The sequence below is a fragment of the Erythrolamprus reginae genome, chromosome 2 (assembly GCF_031021105.1).
Source record: "Erythrolamprus reginae isolate rEryReg1 chromosome 2, rEryReg1.hap1, whole genome shotgun sequence".
Taxonomy (NCBI): Eukaryota; Metazoa; Chordata; class Lepidosauria; order Squamata; family Dipsadidae; genus Erythrolamprus; species Erythrolamprus reginae.
In genome coordinates this window covers 290,100,334-290,111,117 of record NC_091951.1, presented here as the reverse complement: position 1 = coordinate 290,111,117, position 10,784 = coordinate 290,100,334, and the positions used below count along the sequence as shown (strand labels likewise).

Genomic DNA, 10,784 nt, shown 5'->3' with positions numbered 1-10,784 from the left:
TTCTAGCTCCATAGAAATCCCTGACCCTGTTCATTGTTTTTTCATAGCATTTTTTTTCATACATAGCAGATAAAGAAAAGAAAGAAGAGCCTTCCCCATGCAGGTGTGCAGTTTGGCTTTGTCATCAAATGAACTGACAAGTGACAGGTTTTGAAGCTGAGCCTGAAATATTTTCATGACAAAGAAAGCCATTCCACTCTCTAATCAGAAATCAGGGAGAAGGTCGAGAGATAACACAAACTCACCTGGTGTTTCTCAACTTCGGCAACTTAAAAATGTGTGGACTTCAATCCTCAGAACTCTGCAGGCTTCAGGCATGCATGAAACTGAAAAACATTGAACTAGGGCTATACTTTTTTTCCCTGACTCAAGACCCGTTGATGCCCTTAAGAATTGCAATCGGTAAAAATGATTTTACTTTTCACTACAAAATATTATAGATTCTTGAGCAAGAAAGAGATGAGCTATACTATAAGTATTCTTTCTCCTTTATTTTTGTGAGATGTGCATTGATTGTGTTGTTGCATATTTTTGCACACAACACTGTCGACTTCTTATGTACTTATGTACACCACCGATAACACAACTACTCTCCAAAAAGACCTTGACACTGTTTCTGAGTGGTCTAACACATGGCAACTCCAAATCTCAACTAGCAAATGCTCTGTCCTACACATTGGGAAGAAGAATCTGAACTCCAAATACAAACTGAATAATCAAATTATCACAGATAATCCCCACTCGGTTAAAGACCTTGGTATACTAATAACAAAAAATTTAAGTGCCAAAGCCCACTGCAACAATACAGTGATCCCTCGATTATCGCGAGGGTTCCGTTCCAAGACCCCTCGCGATAATCGATTTTTCGCGATGTAGCGGTGCGGAAGTAAAAACACCATCTGCGCATGCGCGTCCTGTTTTCCATGGCCGCTCATGCGCAGATGGTGGGTCGACGGCAGTTCGGAGGCTGGCAATGGTTGTTTTTCATGCCGGCCACCCCCCCAGCGCCTCCGGGCTCCTCGCCGCTACCCCCCGCCCGCCCGATTCACCCCTCTCACTGGCTTTCTTGGGGCACGAGTCCTCCTTCAGCAGCGCTTGTGGCAACGGCTTCTCGGCTTTTTCCTTCCCTCCCTCCCTCCTTCCCTCCCTCCTTCCCTCCTTCCTTCCTTCCATCCCTCCTTCCTTCCATCCCTCCCTCCTTCCATCCCTCCCTCCCTCCTTCCCTTCCCTTCCCTCCCTCCCTTCTCTCCCTCCCTCCCTCCTTCCATCCCTCCTTCCTTCCATCCCTCCTTCCTTCCTTCCCTTCTCTCCCTCCCTCCTTCCTTCCATCCCTCCCTCCCTCCTTCCATCCCTCCTTCCTTCCATCCCTCCCTCCTTAGAACGTGGATTTTTTGCCCTCAGGTTTCTAGTTCTGAGTGAGAACACCTCCCCTACTTCTGATATTCAAGTCCAATTAGAACCTGGATTTTTCGCCCTCTCAAGTTGCTAGTTCTGAGTGAGAACACCTCCCCCACTTCTGATTTTCAAGGCCAATTAGAACCTGGATGTTTTGCCCTCTCAAGTTGCTAGTTCTGAGTGAGAACACTTCTGTCACTTCTGATTTTCAAGTCCAATTAGAACCTGGATGTTTTGCCCTCTCGAGTTGCTAGTTCTGAGTGAGAACACTTCCCCTACTTCTGATTTTCAAGGCCAATTAGAACCTGGATGTTTTGTCCTCTCAAGTTGCTAGTTCTGAATGAGAACACTTCCCCTACTTCTGATTTTCAAGGCCAATTAGAACCTGGATGTTTTGTCCTCTCATGTTGCTAGTTCTGAATGAGAACACTTCTGTCACTTCTGATTTTCAAGTCCAATTTGAACCTGGATGTTTTTCCCTCTCAAGTTGCTAGTTCTGAGTGAGAACACCTCCCTCACTTCTGATATTCAAGTCCAATTAGACGCTGGATGGTTTGCCCTCATGTCCTCCTTCCATCCCTCCCTCCTTCCATCCCTCCCTCCCTCCTTCCTTCCTTCCTTCCCTTCTCTCCCTCCCTCCTTCCCTCCCTCCTTCCTTCCTTTCGTAAAAAGCACTTAAACAATGACAGAATAAAAACCCCCAGCCCTCACCTGTGTTTGAATTTCATTCACTCAGTCATTCATTCATTCTTCTGTATGCCACTCAGTCCCAACACTTTCAACCCACAAATTACCATTTCCCATCCCCTTAATGTACTGTACTGTACCTCTACCTGTACCTGTACTGTACACATTGAATAACACACTTAGTCATCCTGATAGAAATAATAACAATATTTATTTACATTTTTACATTTTTTGGGGGGGGTTAGCATAACTAGGATAAATCGGGATCTTCTTCTATCACCATGTCTACAATGGACGCTGCAGGTGATGGTGTGACAGACCTCGTGGTTTTTGTGACAAACATAGTTATGGGCAGTTGTTGGCACATTTTCTTTTTCTTGGCTAACATGGCTCTGTATGGTGCAAAGGTGTTGTCAAGGGAGGCCTTAAATTGTATAGAGCGAGTCATGTTGGGATCCCAAAGTTCCACCATGTGTTGTACATTTGCAGCAGCTCTGTTCAGTTCTGCAAGCCGCTCAAGCGTTAGGCCAACATCTTCTTCTTCCTCAGCTTCTTCAGCTTCCTCTTCCTCATCTTCTTCACTCGCTGACCTGGTCAGCTCCTCCAGATCTCTGTCTGTCAGCGGTAGGCCATGCTCATCAAGCAAACCATTGACTTCCTCTGGTGTCATGTCAACGAAGCCTTCTCCACCCAGTGCCTGTGCCAGCTTCACAGAGTTCTGGACTGCAGCATCTTGAATTTCTTCAGGAGCAAATCCCTGTAATCATTCACCACTTCTGGCCACAATTTCCTCCAGCAGGCATTCATTGTCTGTGACTTCATATCCATTAAGGCATTCTGAATGTTCTTCAGACAAGATGCAATTGTGTACTGACGCCAGTAGGCCTTCAATGTGAAGTTTTCATCAGCATCCATTGCTTCCACGATGCTTCCAAGAGAATTGCGCGTGTACAGTGCCTTAAATGCGCGGATAACACCTTGATCCATCGGCTGGATAAGCGATGTGGTGTTTGGTGGCAAGAATTCGACTTGCACCCCATCATGTTCATGTGCCAGGTCATCATGGCCTCCAGCATTGTCCATTAGGAGAAGCACTTTGAAATTGAGTCCTTTGGCAGCCAAATAATCCTTCACCTGTGGGATGAAGCACTGATGAAACCAGTCCCGCGTGAGGGGTTTTGTAATCCATGCTTTAGGATTATGCATCCAGTACACTGGCAATGCATTCTTATTTCTGTTCTTGAGGGCTCTTGGATTTCGTGACTTATAAATTAGCCCTGGCTTCATCAAAAAGCCTGCTGCATTCCCACACATGATCAAAGTCACTCTATCTTTCATGGCCTTAAAGCCAGGGGCTTTGGCTTCATCTTGCATCAAGAAAGTACGTGAAGGCATCCTCTTCCAGAACAGGCCTGTTTCGTCCATGTTGAACACCTGTTCTGGAAGGTAGCCCCCTTCTGCAATTAGATCTTTAAACGTGTGCTGGACAAAGTTTTCGGCTGCACCTGTATCTGCTGAGGCAGCTTCTCCATGCAATGACACACTCTTCAGGCCATAGCGCCGTTGAAATTTCTCAAACCACCCTTTGCTTGCTGTGAATGTGGCTGGGGCTGAAGAAGCAGAAGATGTTGATGGCTGGGGGTCTTCAGAGTCACCAGCACCTTCATCTACAGAGAATGACAGGAAAGGGAGAGAGAAGTGACTTGAATGAAAGCATACAGTCCTTCCATCCCTCCCTCCTTCCATCCCTCCCTCCTTCCATCCCTCCCTCCTTCCATCCCTCCCTCCCTCCTTCCTTCCATCCCTCCCTCCCTCCTTCCATCCCTCCCTCCTTCCTTCCCTTCTCTCCCTCCCTCCTTCCATCCCTCCCTCCTTCCATCCCTCCCTCCTTCCATCCCTCCTTCCATCCCTCCCTTCTTCCATACCTCACTCCTTCCATCCCTCCCTCCCTCCTTCCTTCCTTCCATCCCTCCCTCCTTACATCCCTCCCTCCCTCCTTCCATCCCTCCCTCCTTCCTTCCCTCCATCCCTCCTTCCTTCCATCCCTCCCTCCTTCCATCCCTCCCTCCCTCCTCTCCCTCCCTCCTTCCTTCCCTCCCTCCTTCCCTCCCTCCTTCCATCCCTCCTTCCATCCCTCCCTCCTTCCATCCCTCCTTCCCTCCCTCCCTCCTTTCTTCCTTCCTTCCATCCCTCCCTCCCTCCTTCCATCCCTCCCTCCCTCCTTCCTTCCTTCCTTCCTTCCATCCCTCCCTCCCTCCTTCCATCCCTCCCTCCCTCCTTCCTTAAAAAACACTTAAATACAGTAATGACAGAATAAAAAACCCCAGCCCTCACCTGGGTTTCCCTCATCTGCATCGCCTCCTTCTGTGTCTTCAAGACGGTTGTACAATTGCTGCGCCTTGGTTCGTATAGTGTTCGTATCCAAAGCAATGCTCTTTTTGCGGCAGTCTTGTACCCACACAGACAAAGCAGCTTCCATCTTCATAAGGCGTTTGTTTCTAGGCGTCACCATTCTTTTTGCAGCCTTGTTGAATGTTATCTGAGAAGTTTGCCTTATCTTCTTTTCGTCTTTCCGAATGTATCGCACAGTCGATTCGTTGATCCCATAATGCCGACCAACATCTACATTAGAACGTCCCGCTTTCAGCATGTCCAAAAGTTCAATTTTCTCCTTGATTGTCAGCATCTTCCTGCTCTTTTTAGCGTCACCACCTCCACTCCGCATGCAACGTTTAGGTGCCATCTTCCAAGAAGTCTTCACAAACAGCTCCAAGAAACAGATCCAAGAAAGAGATCCAAGAAACAGCTCCGACAAACAGCTCCGACAAACAGCTCCAAAAGTTCCAAAAGTTTCAAAGCAAAGCACGCTGAGCAAACAACACTGATTGGCCGAGATTTCTGTCCATCAGCATTGTCAGGTGAAATGTTTGCAATGACAATGCTGATTGGCTGAAATTTTGCTGTATCACCATTGCCGGGCAAACTTATTGCAATGGCAAAGCTGATTGGCCGAGATTTCGGCCAACCAGCAATGGTAGACGTCAGTTTGGTGATGACGCATGACGTCATCGGGCGGGAAAAACCGCGCACATATTTTTAATTTATTATTTTTTGAAAAATTGCGATATAGCGTTTCGCGAAGATCGAGATGGTATTATTTGTTGAAAAATCGCGATATAGCATTTCGCGAAGATCGAGATCGCGAAAATCGAGGGATCACTGTATAGCCAAAAAGGCTTCAAGAGTTGTAAACCTAATCCTACATAGCTTCTGCTCTGGCAATCTCACACTGATTACCAGAACTTACAAAACTTTTGCCAGACCCATCCTCGAATACAGCTCATCTGTTTGGAACCCATATCGCATCTCAGACATTAACACCCTTGAAAATGTCCAAAGATACTTCACCAGAAGAGCCCTTCACTTCTCCACTCGAAATAGAATACCCTATGAGACTAGACTTTCAATCCTGGGCCTAGAAAGTTTAGAACTAAGACGCCTTAAACAAGATCTAAGTATTGCCCACAAGATCATATGCTGCAATGTCCTGCCTGTCGACGACTACTTCAGCTTCAACCAAAACAATACAAGAGCACACAACAGATTTAAACTTAATATTAACCGCTCCAAACTTGACTGTAAAAAATATGACTTCAGTAACCGAGTTGTCGAAGCGTGGAACTCATTACTGGACTCCATAGTGTCATCCCCAAACCCCCAACACTTTACCCTTAGATTATCTACGGTTGACCTATCCAGATTCCTAAGAGGTCAGTAAGGGGCGAGTACAAGTGCACTAGATTGCCTTCTGACTCCTGTCCTATTGCTCTCCTATATCTCCTATACCTTTCTTCTATTCCTATATCTCTTCTTCTATTCTTTCATTGATATGTTCTATTACTATATCTTCTTTTCTATTATTTCTTAGATATATTTTACTATGAGTATCTCCTCTATAACCTTCATCATGTATTTTACTATCTGTATATAGATATATACCCACTAAAACCCTCATTGTGTATTGGACAAAATAAATAAACAAACTGTTGCCAAAGTTTCTGTTCGTCTTTGGAGCTTGTGAATGGCCCCAGATTTCCAACTTGCCAGGGAGCAGAGTGTAAACATTTCAATCCTCATAAAACATTGTCAGTATGATTTGATAAGTGACTGTCTTTAAAGGCTCAATGCTTCCCTTCTCCTAGAGAATCTCTTTCCTTTGGCTTAGTAGCCAATTCCATCTGAGCTGAAACAGTATAGTGTTTGTGGCTTGTTATCTCTGGAAAGAAAGAAAAAAACCACCTTGTTTTGCATATGTGAGAGCACCCTGGGGATAATACGTTAATTACAAAGCAAGGGAATCATGCTCTGCATCAGATTGTCTGGAAAAGTCTTTATTAACTGCTTGGAAATAGTTAATTCTTCATTAGTCAGAATAGGGAATCAGAAGCTGCTGCTGCTGCCTAGGAGCCATTGATTAGACTTTATGGAAGCAATAATTTCCCTGAAAAACATTTGTTACCACACTTAATGACCAGATTTTAGACTATTAACCTTTCATGGGAGGTCAAGCAACAAAATGAATGTTAACTGCTTGTAACAACCAATAGCTTTGCCATGAATATTCAGACATTTTAACATTTAGTATGCTTTTCTTCTCCCCCTCCCAATCTATTGTAATAGCATATATATCAAAGAGACTATATATATAAGTCTATGGAAGTATCATTGTCATACAGAAGGCGGCAAGCTCTTTGAGACTGATGAGCACTCTCGAGATATTATGCACATCCTTAGATCCCAGAGTAGTGAGTGGGTTCCAGTTTAGTATTTAACTCAACTGAAACAAAAACAATGGGAAAGCAGAATAAAGTCCACTAACATACATACTATTTCCACTAAAGCATACTAGTCCTTTTTATAAGGTAAGGCGGAGTCCCCCCCCCTTTTTAGCTTTGCAGGCAGGTGAGGGGGAGAAGGGGATGATTCTGTATGAGTGCTGGGCAAGCATATTCTGATGCCCTCCATGGCATCAGACTAGAATATCTCTGGGACCGCCTTCTGCCGCACGAATCCCAGCGACCGATTAGGTCCCACAGAGTTGGCCTTTTCCAGGTCCCATCGACTAAACAATGTCATTTGGCGGGTCCCAGCAGAAGAGCCTTCTCTGTGGTGGCCCCGACCCTCTTTAACCAGCTCCCCCCTGAGATTAGAACTGCCCCCACCCTCCTTGCCTTTCGTAAACTCCTTAAAACCCACCTCTGCCGTCAGGCATGGGGGAACTGAGATAACTTCCCCAGGCCTATATTGTTTATGTATGGTATGTTGTGTGCATGTTTTTTAAATTATGGGTTTTTAGTTTTAATTATTAGATTTGTATTGTACATTGTTTTTCTATTACTGTTGTGAGCCGCCCCGAGTCTACGGAGAGGGGCGGCATACAAATTAAATAAATAAACAAACAAACAAACAAACAAACAAACAAACAAACAAATAAATAAATAAATATTCAGCTCCATTTGTGTGCACAGTAGCTGTGTATGCCTGCCATTCACACAAATGCAGCTACTATTTCTTTGGCTCTGAATAGCTCAAGGCCTGGAGGTAGGCCTCCTGGGAATTGGATACCCCTGAGGTAAAATCCCTTGCTAGAAACTTTCATATTGCCATGACATATTTAATTTGAAAAGACAGACTTGTTAATTTACAAGAGAACCCACATTGTTGGGGGGCAATATGCTGACTGTAAACCACTTAGAGAGGGCTATAAAAGACTGTGAAGTGGTATATAAGTCTAAGGGCTGTTTCTATTGCTATTACATATTCCCATTCTAATCTTGTGTATATGTGTAATTTTCAAAACTCTGCATCATTTTTGATGGAAAGGATGGTTTAAGATTTCTTCTCATTTCAGTTGGAAAATATGGCACTTGTTCTAAAATTATATCTCCCATATTTCCAATAAGTAACCATTCAAGAGGAAAAATGAATTCAATAGAAGTATCTGTATTATCTAGTAATGTAACACTTACCTTTCTGTGTCTCATACATCATTTTAGAAGGAACTGAAGCCTTTTGTTGAAATTTAATTTACACCACCAAGGATTGGAAAGAAGATACAGTTGAGCATAGCATCTTTTTCTCTAATAACCATTATTGGGAACTGTGTGTATTCAATTGAATAAACTTGAAACCTTTCAAATTTATTCTCCATCTACAAAGATCTAGAGCAGAGATCTTCAAACTTGGCAATTTAAGACTTGTGGACTTCAACTTCCAGAATTCTGGAAGTTGAAGTCCATAAGTCTTAAAGTTGTCAAGTTTGGGAAGCCCTGATCTAGAGAAAAACTGGTTTGTCCACACTATAATGTGTCATCTTGTTGCTATTGTACTTCCATCTCTCCTACATGCAAACTGACATCCTGGTGGTTTCTCAGTGATGGAACAATGGGATATTCACAGCTGATAACATCTATGTTACAGTTTTCATGCCAAATTCCAAATCACTTTAGCCTATTGGAAACAAATAACTGCTTAATGGTCAATTAAGTTTCAGTATTGTCATTTTGTCCTGTGGGTTGGCCTAGGCTTTTTGTATTTCAAAAAAGGGAACTGTGTGTATTCAAAAGCAATGTCCTCTGGCAAGCAACAAATCCTGGAAGCATAAAAGGATAATCTTGGCTCATGCTACTGTAGTGAAACATACATACAAATTAGTGGTACATTTCTGTAGAGGTTTGTTATTATTCTGATTTTTATATTTCTGTATAAATACTGTTGTGTAAGAATATGGCTGATTCTAGCCATTTTTCCACTAATCATAGCTTTTTCTTAGCATCAGTCAGACATTGCTGAAATTATATGAAGCTTGTCCTTATTACTTTATTTTAACACAGTGCCAGTTGAATAATTGTAGAGGATATGATTAGTCACTAGTGGAGATAGATTGTTCAGATCAATTAATCAAATTCTTGCCATGTCCTCATAATTCCCCACTATTTTCTCTAAGCAAGGGTGGGCCCAATAGAAATTCTCTGTACTGAAAAAATAAAACAACTATTATTACTACTACTACTACTACTACTACTACTACTACTACTTCTTCTTCTTCTTCTTCTTCTTCTTCTTCTTCTTCTTCTTCTTCCTCCTCCTCCTCCTCCCCCTCCTCCTCCTTCTCCCTTAAAATAAAAAAAATCCAAATGACTACTTTGTAAATAGACCCAACTCCTTTGAAATAATATGGCAGAATAAGAATATGAGAAACTAAACTCAATGGATACAAAATCTTAGAAGGACAGATTTCCAAAATGAAAAGAACCATTGCAAAAAAGGAATGAATGATAGGACAATTTTTCACATGAAAAAATAGGACTTTTCAATATGGAAATCAATGGTGGAACAAATCAATACTGGACTCCCTGTTAGATAGTATTGACATCATCTGAGTGAACAGTATTTTTTCTGTAAATGGAACATGCTGACAGTGCAGTATAATTAGAGGTGGATTTATCCTGGTTTGGACCAATTCACCCAAACTGGTAGTGACCTGCTAGTGATGTTACGATGACGTCATGGAAACAGTTTGCTCGGTGCCAGTCTGTGGGTGCTACCATATTTTTTTGGAAATTTTATTGGAATTTTTTGGGGGAATTGTTTAATTTTTTCTTCTGAGCATGCTCAGAAGTTGAGTTTCCAGCACTGCACATGCATCCCTATCTTGGTTTTGACTTTTAAAATTATTTTGTTTTAATTTTCAGCAGTGGCACAGGAGGAAGCGAACGGGCAGTGAGGTAAGTTAGAACCTGCCTCTGAGTTAAATTATTATCGAGGGAAACCACTAATTTAGTAGATCACATGGCATAAGCCAGAGGTACAGAAGCAGCATCTTTCATGTGTAGCAATTTTCTGTAATTTTTCAGTTTGAAATTGTATTGCCAAACCTGAGCCTGATGAGTTGAGGGTAGTTGAAAACCCCTGTCCAATATGATTCTGCTTCACTTGGGTAAAAGTGAAAAAGGGGAAGGGTGGGTTGAAGGGTACAGAGAAAGTTTGTTTAGAGACCTACCTCTGAGAAGGCCATTGGGCAGAAGGATATTTCCTCTGTAGTTGTCTATGAGGCCTCACGGGTGTACATGGTCCTGTTGCTTCTGGCATTCAAGAAGGCACTGAAAGCGTTTCTGACCAAAACACTTTCAGTGTTGATAGTATGATTGGGGTTGGATGAGTTTGGATGAATGGATTTAATTTGGGGGATTTTAAGACTTGGGTTTTAGGCTGGGAGTTTATAACTTATATCTGTAATTTCTATTGATTTTATGCAGCAAGCCGCCCTGAGAACCCTGGAGAAGGGTAGCCTAAAAATTTGATAAATGAATAAATAAAAACAGTCCCTACCTAATTGATGATGATTGGATAACTGTGTGTTCAATTACATTTAAACGATAGTTTACAATGACTATTATGGCAGCCTTGTTTGGCTGTGCTTTGTGACATACTGTTTTGAGAGGGTGAGTTTCGTTTTCCTTGATTTTGGAAATGAATGAATAAATCATTAAAAAAAAAGTAACGTATCTTGCAATTGGATTAAAAAAAAATCTATAATGACGTGACAATAAATCTAACCATTCAACTCTTTTCACTATGAAAATCTTCGTTGTTTTCTTATTTTGCAGCTGTGTGTCATAACCAGAAAATACAGGGCACTG

At 42.5% G+C, this 10,784-nt stretch overlaps 1 protein-coding gene across 1 annotated transcript; it reads right to left on the bottom strand.

Annotated features, from left to right (window-relative positions):
• Positions 1 to 2,790: 2,790 nt before the first annotated feature.
• LOC139158972 (tigger transposable element-derived protein 1-like) lies at positions 2,791 to 4,781 on the bottom strand. Its single transcript, XM_070736315.1, has 2 exons — positions 4,417 to 4,781; positions 2,791 to 3,749 (listed from the first exon to the last, which is right to left on the bottom strand). Exons 1-2 carry the CDS (start codon positions 4,766 to 4,768, stop codon positions 2,791 to 2,793), a joined length of 1,311 nt encoding a protein of 436 aa, XP_070592416.1. The 5' UTR covers positions 4,769 to 4,781.
• Positions 4,782 to 10,784: the final 6,003 nt, after the last annotated feature.